This window comes from Oncorhynchus masou, chromosome 24, assembly GCF_036934945.1.
Source record: "Oncorhynchus masou masou isolate Uvic2021 chromosome 24, UVic_Omas_1.1, whole genome shotgun sequence".
NCBI lineage: Eukaryota > Metazoa > Chordata > Actinopteri > Salmoniformes > Salmonidae > Oncorhynchus > Oncorhynchus masou.
Genome location: NC_088235.1, coordinates 87,645,612 through 87,664,555, shown reverse-complemented (window position 1 = coordinate 87,664,555; position 18,944 = coordinate 87,645,612). Strand labels below are relative to the sequence as shown.

At 40.2% G+C, this 18,944-nt stretch overlaps 1 protein-coding gene across 3 annotated transcripts in view; it reads right to left on the bottom strand.

Annotated features, from left to right (window-relative positions):
- Positions 1-18,944, bottom strand: part of LOC135512919 (inactive N-acetylated-alpha-linked acidic dipeptidase-like protein 2) — a 270,364-nt gene that overhangs the window by 139,526 nt on the left and 111,894 nt on the right. For all 3 annotated transcript variants that reach the window (XM_064935436.1, XM_064935437.1, XM_064935438.1), the window contains exon 4: positions 17,416-17,535. In XM_064935436.1, the coding sequence (XP_064791508.1) occupies positions 17,416-17,535 (120 nt within the window). The remainder of the gene's footprint in view (positions 1-17,415; positions 17,536-18,944) is intronic.

Here is an 18,944-nt window from a genome sequence, read left to right as displayed (position 1 = left end):
ACTCGACAGCCTTGGTTTCTCAAATGATTGCCTCGCCTGGTTTATCAACTACTTCTCTGATAGAGTTCAGTGTGTCAAATCGGAGGGCCTGTTGTCCGGACCTCTGACAGTCTCTATGGATGTGCCACAGGGTTGAATTCTTGGGCCGACTCTCTTTTCTATATACAGTACTATGATGTTCCTCTTGCTGCTGGTGATTCTCTGATCCACCTCTACGCATAAGACACCATTCTGTATACTTCTGGCCCCTCCTTGGACACTGTGTTAACTAACCTCCAGACGAGCTTCAATGCCATACAACTCTCCTTCCGTTGCCTCCAAATGCTCTTAAACGCAAGTAAAACTAAATGCATGCTATTCAATCGATCACTGCCCGCACCTGCTCGCCCGTCTAGCATCACTACTCTGGACGGCTCGGACTTAGAATACGTGGACAACTACAAATACCTAGGTGTCTGGTTAGACTATAAACTCTCCTTCCAGACTTACATTAAGCATCTCCAATCCAAAATTGAATATAGAATCAGCTTCCTATATCGCAACAAAGAATCCTTCACTCATGCTGCCAAACAATCGTAAAACTGACCATCCTACCGATCCTTGACTTCGGTGATGTCATCTATAAAATAGCCTCCAACACTCTACTCAACAAACTGGATGCAGTCTATCACAGTGCCATCCGTTTTGTCACCAAAGCCCCATACACTACCCACCATTGCGAACTGTACGCTCTCGTTGGTTGGCCCTCACTTCATACTCGTCGCCCACTGGCTACAGGTTATCTATAAGTCTCTGCTAGGTAAAGCCCCGCCTTATCTCAGCTCACTGGTCACCATAGCAGCACCCACTCGTAGCACACGCTCCAGCAGGTATATCTCACTGGTCACCCCCAAAGCCAATTCCTCCTTTGGTCATCTTTCCTTCCAGTTCTCTGCTGCCCATGACTGGAACGAATTGCAAAAATCTCTGAAGCTGGAGACTCACATCTCCCTCACTAGCTTTAAGCACCAGCTGTCAGAGCAGCTCACAGATAACTGCACCTGTACATAGCCCATCTGTAAACATCCCATCTATCTACCTACCTCATCCCCATACTGGTATTTATTTATTTTGCTCCTTTGCACCCCAGTATATCAACCTGCACATTCATCTTCTGCCGATCTACCATTCCAGTGTTTAATTGCTATATTGTAATTACTTCGGCACCATGGCCTATTTATTTCCTTAACTTACCTCATTTGCACTCACTGTATATAGACTTTATGTTTTCTTTTGTTCTACTGTATTATTGACTGTATGTTTGTTTATTCCATGTGTAACTCTGTGTTGTTGGTCTTCCAAATGAACAATGACCCCAAGCAGACTTCCAAAGTTGTGGCAACATGGCTTAAGGACAACAAAGTCAAGGTATTTGAGTCGCCGTCACAAAGCCTTGACCATAAACCTATATAAAATGTTATGGGCAAAACTAAAAAATCATGTGCGAGCAAGGAGGCCTACAAACCTGACTCAGTTACACCAGCTCTGTCAGGAGGAATGGGCCAAAATTCACCCAACTTATTGTGGGAAGCTTGTGGAAGGCTACCCAAAACATTTGGGGCGGCAGGGTAGCCTAGTTAAATCATTTAAAGGCAATGTTACCAAATACTAATTGAGTGTTTGTAAACTTCTGACGCACTGGGAATGTGATGTAAGAAATAAAACCTGAAATAAATCATTCTCTCTACTATTATTCTGACATTTCTGACCTAAGACAGGGAATTTTTACTTGGATTAAATGTCAGGAATTGTGAAAAACTGAGTTTAAATGTATTTGGCTCAGGTGTATGTAAACTTCAGACTCCAACTGTATGTATATACAGTGCCTTGCGAAAGTATTCGGCCCCCTTGAACTTTTGACATTTTGCCACATTTCAGGCTTCAAACATAAAGATATAAAACTGTATTTTTTTGTGAAGAATCAACAACAAGTGGGACACAATCATGAAGTGGAACAACATTTATTGGATATTTCAAAGAATTTTAACAAATCAAAAACTGAAAAATTGGGCATGCAAAATCATTCAGCCCCCTTAAGTTAATACTTTGTAGCGCCACCTTTTGCTGCGATTACAGCTGTAAGTCGCTTGGGGTATGTCTCTATCAGTTTTGCACATCGAGAGACTGAAATATTTTCCCATTCCTCCTTGCAAATCAGCTCGAGCTCAGTGAGGTTGGGTGGAGAGCATTTGTGAACAGCAGTTTTCAGTTCTTTCCACAGATTCTCGATTGGATTCAGGTCTGGACTTTGACTTGGCCATTCTAACACCTGGATATGTTTATTTTTGAACCATTCCATTGTAGATTTTGCTTTATGTTTTGGATCATTGTCTTGTTGGAAGACAAATCTCCGTCCCAGTCTCAGGTCTTTTGCAGACTCCATCAGGTTTTCTTCCAGAATGGTCCTGTATTTGGCTCCATCCATCTTCCCATCAATTTTAACCATCTTCCCTGTCCCTGCTGAAGAAAAGCAGGCCCAAACCATGATGCTGCCACCACCATGTTTGACAGTGGGTATGGTGTGTTCAGGGTGATGAGCTGTGTTGCTTTTACGCCAAACATAACGTTTTGCATTGTTGCCAAAAAGTTCAATATTGGTTTCATCTGACCAGAGCACTTTCTTCCACATGTTTGGTGTGTCTCCCAGGTGGCTTGTGGCAAACTTTAAATGACACTTTTTATGGATATCTTTAAGAAATGGCTTTCTTCTTGCCACTCTTCCATAAAGGCCAGATTTGTGCAATATACGACTGATTGTTGTCCTATGGACAGAGTCTCCCACCTCAGCTGTAGATCTCTGCAGTTCATCCAGAGTGATCATGGACCTCTTGGCTGCATCTCTGATCAGTCTTCTCCTTGTATGAGCTGAAAGTTTAGAGGGACGGCCAGGTCTTGGTAGATTTGCATGGTCTGATACTCCTTCCATTTCAATATTATCGCTTGCACAGTGCTCCTTGGGATGTTTAAAGCTTGGGAAATCTTTTTGTATCCAAATCCGGCTTTAAACTTCTTCACAACAGTATCTCGGACCTGCCTGGTGTGTTCCTTGTTCTTCATGATGCTCTCTGCGCTTTTAAAGGACCTCTGAGACTATCACAGTGCAGGTGCATTTATACGGAGACTTGATTACACACAGGTGGATTGTATTTATCATCATTAGTCATTTAGGTCAACATTGGATTATTCAGAGATCCTCACTGAACTTCTGGAGAGAGTTTGCTGCACTGAAAGTAAAGGGGCTGAATAATTTTGCACGCCCATTTTTTCAGTTTTTGATTTGTTAAAAAAGTTTGAAATATCCAATAAATGTCGTTCCACTTCATGATTGTGTCCCACTTGTTGTTGATTCTTCACAAAAAATACAGTTTTATATCTTTATGTTTGAAGCCTGAAATGTGGCAAAAGGTCGCAAAGTTCAAGGGGGCCGAATACTTTCGCAAGGCACTGTATATACAGTGGGGCAAAAAAGTATTTAGTCAGCCACCAATTGTGCAAGTTCTCCCACTTAAAAAGATGAGAGAGGCCTGTAATTTTCATCATAGGTACACTTCAACTATGACAGACAAAATTATTTTTAAAAATCCAGAAAATCACATTGTAGGATTTTTAATTAATGTATTTGCAAATTATGGTAGAAAATAAGTATTTGGTCACCTACAAACAAGCAAGATTTCTGTCTCTCACAGACCTGTAACTTCTGCTTTAAGAGGCTCCTCTGTCCTCCACTCGTTACCTGTATTAATGGCACCTGTTTGAACTTGTTATCAGTATAAAAGACACCTGTCCACAACCTCAAACAGTCACACTCCAAACTCTACTATGGCCAAGACCAAAGAGCTTTCAAAGGACACCAGAAACAAAATTGTAGACCTGCACCAGGCTGGGAAGACTGAATCTGCAATAGATAAGCAGCTTGGTTTGAAGAAATCAACTGTGGGAGCAATTATTAGGAAATGGAAGACATACAAGACCACTGATAATATCCCTCGATCTGGGGCTCCACGCAAGATCTCACCCGTGGGGTCAAAATGATCACAACAACGGTCAGCAAGAATCTCAGAACCACGGAGGGGGGGCTAGTGAATGACCTGCAGAGAGCTGGGACCAAAGTAACAAAGCCTACCATCAGTAACACACTACGCCGCCAGGGCCTCAAATCCTGCAGTGCCAGACGTGCCCCCCTGCTTAAGCCAGTACATGTCCAGGCCCATCTGAAGTTTGCTAGAGAGCATTTGGATGATCCAGCAGAAGATTGAGAGGATGTCATATGGTCAGATGAAACCAAAATATAACTTTATGGTAAAAACTCAACTTGTCGTGTTTGGAGGACAAAGAATGCTGAGTTGCATCCAAAGAACACCATACCTACTGTGAAGCATGGGGGTGGAAACAGCATGCTTTGGGGCTGTTTTTCTGCAAAGGGACCAGGACGACTGATCCATGTAAATGAAAGAATGAATGGGGCCATGTATCGTGCGATTTTGAGTGAAAACCTCCTTCCATCAGCAAGGGCATTAAAGATGAAATGTGGCTGGGTCTTTCAGCATGACAATGATCCCAAACACACCGCCCGGGCAACAAAGGAGTGTCTTCGTAAGAAGCATTTTAAGGTCCTGGAGTGGCCTAGCCAGTCTCCAGATCTCAACCCCATAGAAAATCTTTGGAGGGAGTTGAAAGTCCTTGTTGCCCAGCAACAGCCCCAAAACATCACTGCTCTAGAGGAGATCTGCATGGAGGAATGGGCCAAAATACCAGCAACAGTGTGTGAAAACCTTGTGAAGACTTACAGAAAACGTTTGACTTCTGTCATTGCCAACAAAGGGTATATAACAAAGTGTTGAGACAAACTTTTGTTATTGACCAAATACTTATTTTCCACCATAATTTGCAAATAAATTCATTAGAAATCCCACAATGTGATTTTCTGGATTTTTTTTCTCATTTTGTCTGTCATAGTTGAAGTGTACCTATGATAAAAATTACAGGCCTCTCTCATATTTTTCAGTGGGAGAACTGGCACAATTGTTGGCTGACTAAATACTTTTTTGCCCCACTGTATATATATATAAATATATATATTATATATGTATATGGGTGTGTGTGTATGTATTTATGTATGTATGTATGTATGTATGTATGTATGTATGTATGTATGTATGTATGTACAGTACTCGGCAAAAAAATGAACATCCCTTTTTCAGGACCCTGTCTTTCATGTAAACTTCCGACTTAAACTTTAATTGTAATATTTAAGTTTGTATTTTTTTATTAATTTGCAAAAATGTCTAAAAATCTGTTTTTTCTTTGTGATTATGGGGTATTGTGTGTAGATTGCTGCGGGAAAATAACAATTGAATCTGTTTTAGAATAAGGCTCTGACGTAACAAAATGTTGAGAAAGTCAAGGGGTATGAATACTTTCTGAATGCACAGTATATATTTACAACAAAATATATTGGGGATTGGAAATGATACAGATAATTAAATTAATGGAAGCTACAATCTATCTGCAATATTTACGCTGATCTACCCCCTAAAAAAAATGTTGTAATAATAATAAGTTACAAAGGATATTCCTTCACCATAAGAATGAGAAAGAAAGAAAACATATGCAAGTCTCCTTATGGTTGCATGAATAAGAATTAGAATGACTACATATGATCTCTTGATACTATTTCAACCTGTGAAGCATAATTTAACATACCTGAAAGCTGTGCACTTTGTCTGTAATTGCTCTCATTGGCACAAATTGAGTGTGAACTCTAAACCCAGACTGCCTGTCTCATTGAAATGGTAAATCAGGATACTTTAATGCAGCACTCTGCATTACTTTGCAATGTGAACATTAGTTCTCCCTCTCCATCATTCACCAGAACCACAAATGAACAGACATCGACATCTATTAGTCCATGTACCTAATATAGATAGAAAGGACCACTTCTATTATATCTGCCATTTACTCTCACTGTTTAAGAGTGGCATTGGGAGGAAAGGACCGTAAAGTCAAGCAGGTTACATTCACACATTTCTCAGTCCATGAGGGCATTGGACATAAATGCATATAACCCTTGCCATGCAATGTGCCAATTCTACCTGATACTGCAGGCTTCACAATCTAATCACATCTCTGGTGTTGGGTGTTCGAAGACAAGCATCCTACATGCTCAATCATTTAGAGCTCAATGTCTGGGGCTAATGAGAGAGAAGCTGCCAATGAATGGTAATCACAGCCTGGAAGTGAAGCTTAGATACAGTGGGTCCATAATCAGTGGCACCTTTGATAAAGATGAGCAAAAAAATACTGTGTAAAAACAAATCATACAAATCCTGAGCTATATTGTATGATATATTTTTGGGGGAAACTATATTATTTTATACTAATAATACCATTTCTCAGAGAAAGAGATTTTGTTTAAAAAGTTTTTAAAAAAGTAAAAAATCTCATAAAGATAGGGCTCAAAATTATTGCCACCCCTGTTTAGGGCTAAGCCACCTTTTTTCTCCACTTCCTGTCTGAATGACGTGCAAAAAGTAAACTGCCTGTAGCTCAGGCCCTGAAGCCAGGATATGCATATAATTGGTACCATTGGAAAGAAAACACTTTTAAGTGTGTAGAAATTTTTAAATAATGTAAGAGAATATAACACAAGAGTAGGAGAAAATCCAAAGAAACACCAACCAGATGTATTTTGTTTTGAGAGACCATCCTCTTAGAAATGCAAGAGAAAGGTCATATTGAGAATTAGCTCCCTGGATGCAATTCCTATGGCTTCCACAGGGTGTCAGAAGTCTATGTTCAAGGTTTCAGGCTCGTAACTTCAAAAACAAATAAGAAATATCAGTTTTAGCATACCATGAAGACATTACGCACCTGCTAAATCGGTTTCCTATTGAACATACTTCTTTCTGCAAGAAATAATAGTTTGATTACATTTTAGGGTATCTGAGGAGTAAATAGAAACAGATTTTGACTTGTTGAAACCAAGTTTAGGGGTAGATTTTCGGATTCCTTTCTCTGCAAGTTGAACGAGAGGATTACTGAAATCAGTGGCGCCAACTAAACAGACTTTACCATGTTTACCATGTTGATTCAACATCAAAACACAGATTTATTTTGTTGAAATGACGTGGGAAAAAAGTTGAATCAATCAGTTTTTACCCAGTGGGCTCACCTTGCAAGGATAACAACAGTGAGTCTTTTTCTTTTTATGAGATTGAAGAACACGTTGGGAGGGATCTTAGACCATTTCTCCATACAGAATATTTCCAGATCCTTGATATTATTCATCTGTGCTTATGGACTTTCTTCTTCAATTCAAACCACAGATTTTCAATCATTTTGACCCATATCTTAAAAAATCTATGTTTTACTAGTTGTTATAGGGCCAATCAGCAGATGAAGCAATAACAAAAAAACAATCCACCACTGTTTATGAAACAACCCACCATTGTTTACGGTAAAAAGCTGAGGGATGGGGTTGGAGAAATGTAATCACTCTCAAATTCATTGACACAGCTATAGATGCAAGGACTTACCTTCCATGATACCAAAATTATAGTTTTAACAATATTTTGGCCTATAGAGTGTTTGTTTTCATTTACTTTTTTTAAAACATTGGAGTAAAACAAGTTTATATGTTGGGTTCTGATTTTAATTTGTAATTTTGATTTAACCTTTATTTAACTAGGCAACTCAGTTAAGAACAAATGCTTATTTATGACAACCTACACCGGCCAAACCCGGACGACGCTGGGCCAATTGTGCGCCGCCCTATGGGACTCCCAATCACGGACAGTTGTGATACAGTGCAGTGTCCAATTAACAGTAGCTATTACAGTGAAACAAATACCATGCTATTGTTTGATGAGAGTGCACAACAACAACAACAACTTTTATCACGGCAACTGGTTTGCTACATTCACCTCTGAAGGTAAATAATGTACCTACATTCAGTAATCTTGCACTGATTTGTCATCCTGAGGGTCCCAGAGATAAAATGTAGCATAGTTTTGTTTGATAAAATCAATTTTTATGTTCAAATGTAGGAACTGGGGTCTACAGTTTGACCCCACTGCTGTCTCTGGCTCCACACCCACCCCATCTGGTCATCTAGATGTATGAAAGTTACTGTATAAGCTAATGATCTATCATGTATGACATTCCTGGGAGTGTGTAAACTTACATTTTGTATTACCATAGCATTTGTGTATGTTTTCTTTAGTTATGTACTTGAAAATGAATCAATTGACCATTTTGGCACATTTGGGCAAACTCATGGCAGACTTACTCATGTTTTTTGTATTATCTTTTACCAGATCTAATGCGTTATATTCTCCTACATTAATTTCACATTTCCACAAACTTCTAAGGATTCCTTTCAAATGGTATCAAGAATATGCATAACCTTGCTTCAGGTCCTGTGCTACAGGCAGTTAGATTTGGGTATGTCAGGCGAAAATTGAAAAAAAGAGTAAAATCCTTAAGAGATAATTAAGCTACTGTAAGCTCATGAGCCATTGATAAGTTATTCTTCAAGAATCAATGGGTACACATATCATTAATTTGTAAGTCTAAAAATAGATGTAGCAACTGCTGATTGCCCCTTTAAACAACATATTTTTCACTAGGCAGTTGTTTTAGTATGAAATAATATAAATCTTTTTTAATTGAGTTTTCAATATAGGTCAGTATTTGTATTATTTCATACAGTCTTTTTTGCTAATCTTTATCAAGGGTGCCAATAATTATGGACCCGACTGTATATCTGACCCTTACATGACAGGGAAAAGGCTGGTGGAGAGAGATATTAATGGGGCTTCCCATCTGTGTCATCTACCATAGTGCATAATCAGCTTGATAAGGACTCTTTAGTGTTTATTAAAAACATGAGTATAGAATAGAACCTTATGGCATATGAGCGGGCAGTCACTTTAAAAATCTATTATCCTTCCCTAGCAAATGATGCCTCGTGTTGTGTGTGTCATTAGAATTCAAACAAGATGTTAAATGATCCAAACATCAATATAATTTTCCCTGTTAACTTGCTTTTGTCTGAAAGGAGGCTTGACACAGCATAAACTACTATACCTCTCACAGGCTCTGTAGTATGATCAAAGTGCACACAGTATCTGTACATTCTGCACCTGTCCAATGCTATCCCATCCACCACACCATATGCTATATAACAGTCCTCCCACAGATGTAGGATCTTAAATTTGACCTACAGTCAGTGGCCAGTGTATTAGGTACACCACCCCATTCATGAAAATGGTTGGCTCCTACAGACAGTGAGTCACGTGGCCATGGCTTGCTATATAAAGCAGGCAGACAGGCATTGAGGCATTCAGTTACAGTATGACTGATCGTTGGAATAGGCAAAACAAGTGACCGAAGCAACTTTGAGCATAGTTTGACCGTCAGTGCCAGGCGTGCCGGTTCCAGTATCTCAGAGACGGCCGGCCTCCTTGGCTTTTCACACACCGCAATGTCTAGGGTTTACAGAGAATAGTGTGACAAAAATAAAACATCCAGTCAGAGGCAGTCCTCTGTGCAAAAACAGCTAGTTGATGAGACAGGTCGAAGGAGAATGGCATGAATCGTTCAGGCTAACAGGCGTGCCACAAACAATCAAATAACGGCGCAGTACAACAGTGGTGTGCAGAACGGCATCTCGGAATGCACAACTCGTCGGTCCTTGGATGGGCTATTGGGCTATTGCAGCAGATGACCACACCGGGTTCCGCTCCTATCAGCTAAAAACAAGAAGAAGTGGCTCTAGTGGATCACCAACACTGGACAATTGAGGAGTAGAAAAACATTGCCTGGTTCAACGAATCCCGGTTCCTGTTGTGTCATGCTGGTGGCAGAGTCAAGATTTGGCATAAGTAGCATGAGTCCCCAAAGAATTCTGACTGTTCAGAAAGCAAAGGGTGGTTCGACCCGGTACCAGATGGGTGTAGCTAATAAACTGGCCACTGAGTGTATATTGTCACAACAAAATAATTCTGCCGCAAAATTACTTTAACGTTTAATCCATAATGTTGCTTGATAGGTGGTTAGGCTATTAGTAGGCCAAAAGTAGGACACATAAAAAGTGCAATACTGTAACCGTGTTTTAGTGTGGGGTTTCAGTGGATTTATGTAAATCACAAAGCTGCTCAGCATTTCCTGTAGTGCAGGAAAATTCTAAGCAACAAAAGAGTGATCAAATTAAGATCCTACATCTATAGTGGATAACACGTGAATGGGATACTGATCAGGAAGCTTTTAGCTCAGAATCTCAGGATTATTACACCTCTGATGAATAAATAAAGCTTTCTAAATGGCAAGGTAGAAGCCAGACTATTTTCCAGTAAAAAAAAGTACAATTACTGTGGCGTAAACAACATTTTTACCTATAATGAAATATGATACATTTTTCAATCAGGCAGTAAGTGGTCTATGAAAGTCAGCAATAACACCAAATAGAACTTGATTTTGAGAAGATAGCACTGCAAGAATTGCTGCAAGTACATGATGAAGTGGAACATTTTTAAGCCGTTGTTATAAGATACTGTGTGAGTGACTCGCTCTAATGGTGTGTGTACATGCATTTGTGCGAACATAAGTGAATACACTAGTAAAACAACTGAGCATAGAGTACATTTCTAATATTTCCTGTTGAGTTTTATGCTATCATGTTGTACTCTACTGTTAAAACTGATCCTCGTGGACTGAATGTGCACAAGTGGAGGCTGCTGAGGGGAGGATGGCTGATAATAATGGCTGGAATGGAGTCAATGGAATTGTATCAACCACTAGGAAACCACGTATTTGATACCATTTCATTGACTCCATTCCAGCCATTTTTATGAGCCGTCCTCCCCTGGGCAGCATCCACTGGTGTGCACTCACTGTTAAAGATCAATAATCCTTCCCAAACAAATTATGCCAAAGTGTTGTGTGTATCATTAGAGTTTAAACAAGATGTTAAATGATGCAAAGGTCGATATTATGTGCTGTTCAGTCAGAGACTGGAAGTGGCATTTAGCTGATTTTGTGCTGCTTTTATATTGTCAGGGAACTCTCGAATGGCGGTCTACATACAGTGCATTCAGAAAGTATTCAGACACCTTGACTTTATCCACATTTTGTTAGGTTATTCTACAATGTTTTAAATTGTTGTTGTCTCAAAATCAATCAACACACAATACCCCATAATGACAAAGCAGAAACAGGTTTTCAGAAATGTTTGCTTACTTTGTTGAAGAACCTTTGGAAGCAATTACAGCCTTGAGTCTTCTTGGATATAATGCTACAAACTTGGCACATCTGTATTTGGGGAGTTTCTCCTATTCTTCTCTGCAGATCCTTTCACGCTCTGTCAGGTTGGATGGGGAGCATTGCTGCACAGTTATTTTTTAGGTCTCTCCATAGATGTTCAATCAGGTTCAAGTCCGGGCTCTCAAGGACATTCAGAGACTTATCCCAAAGCTACTCCTGCGTTGTCTTGGCTGTGTTCTTAGGGTCGTTGTCCTGTTAGAAGGTGAACATTCACCCCAGTCTGAGGTCCTGAGCGCTCTGGAGCAGGTTTTCATCAAGGATCTCTCTGTACTTTGCTCTGTTCATCTTCCCCTCGATCCTGACGAGTCTCCCAGTCCCTGCAGCAAAAAAACATCCCCACAGCATGATGCTGCCACAACCATGCTTCACTGTATGGATGGTGCCAGGTTTCCTACAGATGTGGCACTTGGCATTCAGGCCAAAGAGTTCCATCTTGGTTTCATCAGACCAAAGAATCTTGTTTCTCATGGTCTGAGAGTCCTTTAGGTGCCTTTTGACAAACCAAGTGGGCTGTCATGTGCCTTTTAATGAGGAGTGGCTTCCGTCTGGCCACTCATAAAGGCCTGATTGGTGGAGTGCTCCAGATGCCTATCCTTCTGGAAGATTCTCCCATCTCCACAGAGGAACTCTGGAGCTCTGTCAGAGTGGCCATCGGGTTCTTGGTCATCTCCCTGACCAAGGCCCTTCTTCCCCAATTGCTCAGTTTGGCCAGGCGGCCAGCTCTAGGAAGTCTTGGTGGTTCTAAACCTTTTCTATGTAAGAATAATGGAGGCCATTGTGTTCTTGGGGACCTTCAATGTTGTAGAAATTCTTTGGTACCCTTCACCAGATCTGTGTCTCAACACAATCCTGTCTCAGAGCACTACAAACAATTCCTTCAACCTCATGCCTTGGTTTTTGCTCTGACATGCACTGTCAACGGTGGGACCTTATATAGACAGGTGTGTGCCTTTCCAAATCATGTCCAATCAATTGAATTTACCACAGATGGAGTCCAATCAAGTTGTAGAAACATCTCATGGATGATCAATGGAAACAGAATGCACCTGAGCTCAATTTCGAGTCTTATATCAAAGGGTCTGAATACTTATGTAAATAAGTTATTTCCATATATATAAATTAGCAAGCATTTCTGAAAAACTGTTTTTGTTAAGGGGCATTGTGTGTAGAAAACTAGAAATAAATTACATTGCCATAGCTTCCTGAAATCAGATGTACATAATATCCACTATACTGTGTATATCACTAAGGCAACAGTCCTAGCTTACAGTTAGAGCAGTGGTGGGCCGCCAGGGCCAGCAAGGCCTTCTCTGCTGGCCTAAACATCATCAGAATATAATTTTCCCACAAATATGTATTAAATTATTCCCCAGAGTAAGAGTTACACTCTTCATTTCATAGCGTTCCTCTTGGTTGCACTGCTTCCAGCCCCAGGTTGAGATTTGGAGGGCTGGTCTTTATGTTAGATCTTTTATCCAATCATATTCAGCCATCATGTGTTGCCAGGGGTCTAAAATCTGCCCTCAGGCCTTCAGAATCAACAGTGCGGGCGCTTGTAGCTTAAAGTGAATGGAAATTAAAATTTAGTGTCAACCAATCAGCTTTAGAGTTGGCTATTGTACGCCTGCTGGCTGGCTCCAGTGTTACACAGGAGCCAGCTAGCAGGCGTAGTGCGTGCACGTCTTTTGATTGGATTACCAATATTGAGAGGCAGGTCCTATATGGGCAGGTCTCAGAGCTAGGAAACTGAAATTGATCAACAAATTAATTTGCGTACTACTAAGCTGTTTTTTCAACCCACAATGACGGAAGGAGAAGATATCAATTTGGTCGAGGATATAATTATAACGCCATTCTCAAGACAAACTTTTCAAGAAAAGTTAGACATTGTCAGGAGAGGTAGACGCCGACGCTACAAAGCCTGTCACAGGCGGGAAAGGGGTTTGTTCGCCACTTTCAACTATGAATGACTCACAGGCTCCGAGAAGCACTGCAAACTGTACTGCTGGGAATGCCTATTATTTGCAAGTGATTGATTTGGTGTTTGGAGCCACACTGGCTTTGCAAACCTGAGTTGTCTAACCAAGGCAGCAACAAGACACCAAAGTACAGCTGGGCACTTACAAGCAATGGTGCTTTTGAAAACTTTTGGGGACACCTGAGTGGATCTACAGCTCAATGAACAAGCGCGCAGGGCAACGAAGCTGCACAATGAAAAGCTATTGTACTCTTCCCCTGCAATTCTCTGAATAAAAATGTCAATTTCAAGGTGACGCAACGCCTGGTTATACTGCGTTTCTGTCTAAATGTATAGTGTCTAGAGCCATGGCATCATAATGATGGTAATAAGAGGTGGATTAATTTGGGTGGGACTGTGTAGGACTTCACTGAAGGCCCAGGCCCCAGAACCACGGCACGCTACTGAGTTAGAGGATAACACAATGAGTGGCTAGGTACTGATCAGGAAGCTATTAGCCCAGCCACAGCATCTCAGATTGAAAACACCTCAGATAAGTCAAACAACCTTCGCTAATTATGAGATTACCAAACACAAGGTATTCGATAGTAAAAGACAGGAGAGCGTATGTCGCAGGCATTTGTCACGGGTCACTACCTCACACGAGAGCCATTTGAACGTAATATTTTAAAAAAAATGTTTTAATCAAAATGCGTTTTTTGGCAATAATGCCTTCTCAAACATGTGAACTTTCATGTGCCTTAATAACAAACTTGTATGCCATCTGGGAATATGAATACAATTGCTAAATTACAAGCCTAGTTGGTTTGTACGACAGTAACCTTCCCACTAGCCATGATTGGCTGAGATAATGAGTGGGTTGGACTTGCTGAGAGGTGAGTTTGGATTGGTCTGCCATATAGCACGCTTCTGTCTATTTGAGCTGGTTAGTATGTGTAGGTTATCCTGTCTAACACGGTTTTAATATATATATATATATATATATATATTGCTTAGTAGAACTGCATAAGTGTTGCTCTCCACTTTCTGGAGGACCTAATTTTGAAATCAGTGGAATTAGAGTATGATAGCTAAGGAGATGGAGAAAACACCTGTCTCCGGATTACATCTTCAAACTAAGGGCAACAATGGCATCCGTGACAGGGAGAAGCATCCAGCCATGATGTATACAGGTAAGTCAAACTAGCTACATTTTCATATATTATACATATTATACATTCTAATTTTGAAATATAGTATTTTAATTTCAAGTTAAAGTGAACTGTTTGCTATCTAGCTAACATTAGCTGGCCGGCCCGCTAGCTAGCGTTATGTGTATGATCTTATTATTCGTATCTCAGAGCCATTTGCTTTGCTTGTTATAGCCTAATGTTATCTAGCTAACATTGAACCTGGTTGGTGAGGTACCTGCAGATTTATGCAGGGTAGTAACGTCCTGAGTTGTGATTATGGTTCATTGTTTAGCTAGCTAGCTAGCTACATGTCTTAGCAAAAGACTCCGCTATGCAAGTGTCCACTTTAATAGAATATCACTGCGACAACAGTTAGCCAGTTAGCTTGGGTGCTTGACTGCTGTTGTTAGGACAGAATGCTTGGCTCAACCCATAAAGAGATTGGTGAAGCTAAAGCTTCACTGAACTTCTGGAGAGAGTTTGCTGCACTGAAAGTAAAGGGGCTGAATAATTCTGCACGCCCAATTTTTCAGTTTTTGATTTGTTAAAAAAGTTTGAAATATCCAATAAATGTTGTTCCACTTCATGATTGTGTCCCACTTGTTGTTGATTCTTCACAAAAAAATACAGTTTTATATCTTTATGTTTGAAGCCTGAAATGTGGCAAAAGGTCGCAAAGTTCAAGGGGGCCGAATACTTTCGCAAGGCACTGTAAGACCGAATCAAGGCGGTTGGTCACATTTATCAATGAGGTTGTGACTAGTCTGTGAAAATCAATAAAGACACCAACATGTGTGATGTTTTGAGTGGAGAGCACCAAAAATTGGGGGCATGTTAGGTAAACAAAGATACAGCACTCTAAATGATGCTGCATCTGGAGAAAAACAGATTAAATCAAGGTACTCCATGCAAATGGGCTGTTCAGAGAGGCACAAAGGGTAAACCCTTTCACAGTGCTGGATATGATGAGATGCTTATTCTTAATCTCCTAGTAACACCCCGACATTAAACAAAGCAGGCACAGTTCATGTTGGTTGATTACAGAGCAATGAGATTGTGAGAAAATCCTCCAAATACATCAGTAAACTAAGCGCTCAAATTTTCCAGACGGAATACCATAACAACAATAACAAGGTAACACAGAACAAACAGGCTATCAGTCCTGAAAAATGGTAACTCAAGTGATTAAAAAAAGATACAGTACATTTATGGTTTATCTTTTTTAAAAGAGTAAAAACATTTAATAAAACGGACCTGCTGGTGCAATAAATATTGTACTTAAAGCTACAATTGATCACTAGGCTACTTTCTCTGAATTCAAAGCATTGTCAAAAATAAAACATACAAAAAGGAACCCTTCCATTGCATTTATCATAATGAATAATGTGTCATTATCAGTAAACCATCAACCTGACATTGGACTGACATTGGCATGGCTCGGTTATTGGATGTGGTTCAACTCTATTCACAGTCTCTTTGAGAATTCCTACATGTCCGTGGAGCAGTCAAATACTGAACATCCATCTTAGGTAAAAATAGAGAGATACAAATGATCATAGTAATAGATGAAAGACACTGAGTCACAAATAAAACACAGAACTCTCTGTCAAAACACCTGTGGCAGTACTGTTTGAATGACCAACCAGTGACATGGGTAGATAGATGAAAGGATGTTGATAATACTCAGTTTTGATCTGAAGTCTAAACACACCTTTTCACTTAATTATACATTATAATTAGTGTGATTATGTGTGAGCTCCCAGCCTGTATTTCCTCCCAAACAAAGGAACTGCACTAGTGCAAGCAACATTAATGAGTCATTGAGTTGTGGACAAGAGATGAAAAGGTAACTGGTCTGTTTTAGTTTAGTTTTTGTCACGTGACTAGGGTGGTCATTCAATGTTCCTTTTTCTATGTTTTTGTATTTCTTTGTTTTTGGCCGGGTATGGTTCTCAATCAGGGACAGCTGTCTATCGTTGTCTCTGATTGTGAACCATAGGAAGCTCTTGCCCACATGGGTTTTGTGGGTAGTTGCTTTCTGTTTTGTACCTGACGGAGTTGTTTCAGTTGTTCTTTTATTTTTTAAACTTTGTATTTAGTGGTCAGATCTATTTAATAAATTAAGAACACGTGCTGCGCTTTGGTCCTCACCTTCTTCCACCAACGGCCGTTACAGTTTTTAGTTAAGTTGTTTTTTGGTGGGGGGGACTACATGATCACTGTATTTGAATATTTTGCAAATATACTGCACACACACACTCACATACACATATAGACATGTGGTTAGCATGTACTGTAGTAAGACAGAGATGCAAAATGAACAACAATTAAGCTTCTGTATCCCACAGTCAGCAGTTCTTCAGAAGTCACCTTCACAGATTAAACAGGCTTCATCACAAAGGGCTCAGGAACATTCATCTACATTTGGTCTATTTAAAAGTGATAAGCCATAATGACGCACACAAACTAGTAAGTACCAGTCATTCCATTCTAGCCAATTTAATGCATTTTACATGATTGAATATGACTTTCGGTTTAATTACATTTGCTTTAACTGTTCAGTATATTTGAATGTTTTTTTTGTGGAGTAGAGTGCCGTTTTCGAGCATACATCCTATGAGATGCTGTATTACTATCCTTTTGCTCAGACCACTGACATCTATCCAGGCTACCCAACCACATCGTTCCAGCCAAGCACTATGCCTATTATCATTTCTTCTCCACATAGCGATAGATAAAGCAGGGGCATTAAATTCAGTATGATTCGTCAGGCTAACTAACATCACCCTGGGGGTCAACACAACACATAGCAACCAGCCTGCCGCTGAATGTTACCCTGTATCTTAAATTATTAGATATTGATCAAAAATTTAATTTGATGGACGTCCAACCTTTGATTCTTACCTTGTAATGTAAGGGTGCTTGTCCCAGTTTTAATAGTGCAATCTGGTTGGTGACATTCATTGTAGTTCTGGCTCTTCTCATGTCCTCCAAACCTCCATACTGCACATCCACTACTACCGCCTTAAATGGAGAAAGGAGAACATTAATATCAGACTGCTTTAAACCATTGGTACAAAAGGCAAAAACGATGAATGGCAACTGAATCGGAAATAAGAAGTGCAAACATTTTGCAAATGGCATCCACAATCCCACCTGTGGCGGGGTTTGGAAGGCACAATAATGACTAATGAACGTCTGTCTGTGTGCTGGAGGAGCCAGACTGAAAGTTAAATAAAAGTCGTGGAGTTGAGCGAGGAGTCACAGCAGCGATGCTATTTCTGAGTGGGACTCTCCTGCTGCATTACCTGGGCCCAATTCATTTTTCATGTGGCCTGGGGGCAAATGAAATGCGATGCCGGTAAGCAGAGTACATCTCGTTTGCATGAGGAGAACAGGGGAGTGGGAGATTTATCATCCTTGTCAGCATTTGCATCATAAAAGCGCTCCGTTAAACTCTATGGAACAGACACCAAATTGAAATACAGAGAGATTTCTAGTCTGACTGAGATTCTCTTTTTTCTTTCCAGAGGTAATGAAATTAACGATGTTGCTTGCCGCACTGAGCGTATTTCTTCTGTACACCAGATGAATTCTTCCCCGTTCACTATTCATCTGGCCTATGTGGTGGATGAGGGAGGCAATGTTTGTTTTTCCATCAGCCTGATTGAAAGTAGCAAAAATCCTCCAATAATGAACTATTATCATGTTGAGGAGTTAAATTGCCACCTCAATCAGGGGCTGTTATTATGCCTCAGACAGAGAGGGTGGCAACATGTCCTGCTTGAATGAGGAGCAAATTCAATTCCCTCTCAATGAAATGTAAATTGAACACATCTACTGTAACGTAATCATACCAGAATGAGAGCCATGCATCACATGCAACAGTAGATCATTACAAACATTATAAACACTGAGATTGTTTACTAAAAATCACCCACCTCCACAAACGCACACTGCATTAATCAGCATGTCCCAGTATATGAGCTTGGTATAGTAAAAATTCATAAGGCACTCTGTTGAGGCTTAGATGGGGGTGGACAGGGAGACTGGAAGGGGTACTCATACACCACTGGTCCAGAGAGGTACTGCTGAATTAGTAAGAATATCTATTCCCCTTGGTGGATGTCTTTGTTTGGTCTGGGTCCAGCAGGAGACATCCTGGCACAGGCTCATGTGTTTAAAAAGCTATTATGTGGAGTTAACAATCAGAGCCAGAAGAGGCCGTATGCCTTCCTTTCTCTACCCTGCTCTGCTCTGGCTGCTCCTCACTCAGAGTTAAAACACTTCAGTTCTCCAGAGCCAGCTTGACAGAAACAATGGCTGAATTGTCTATATGAAATTAGATTTCCTTGCTATCAAATATTAACACAAGATGACTTACAGAAAGTGTAATGAGGCAAGGCCATGCATTCATTTTTAAATAGGTACTG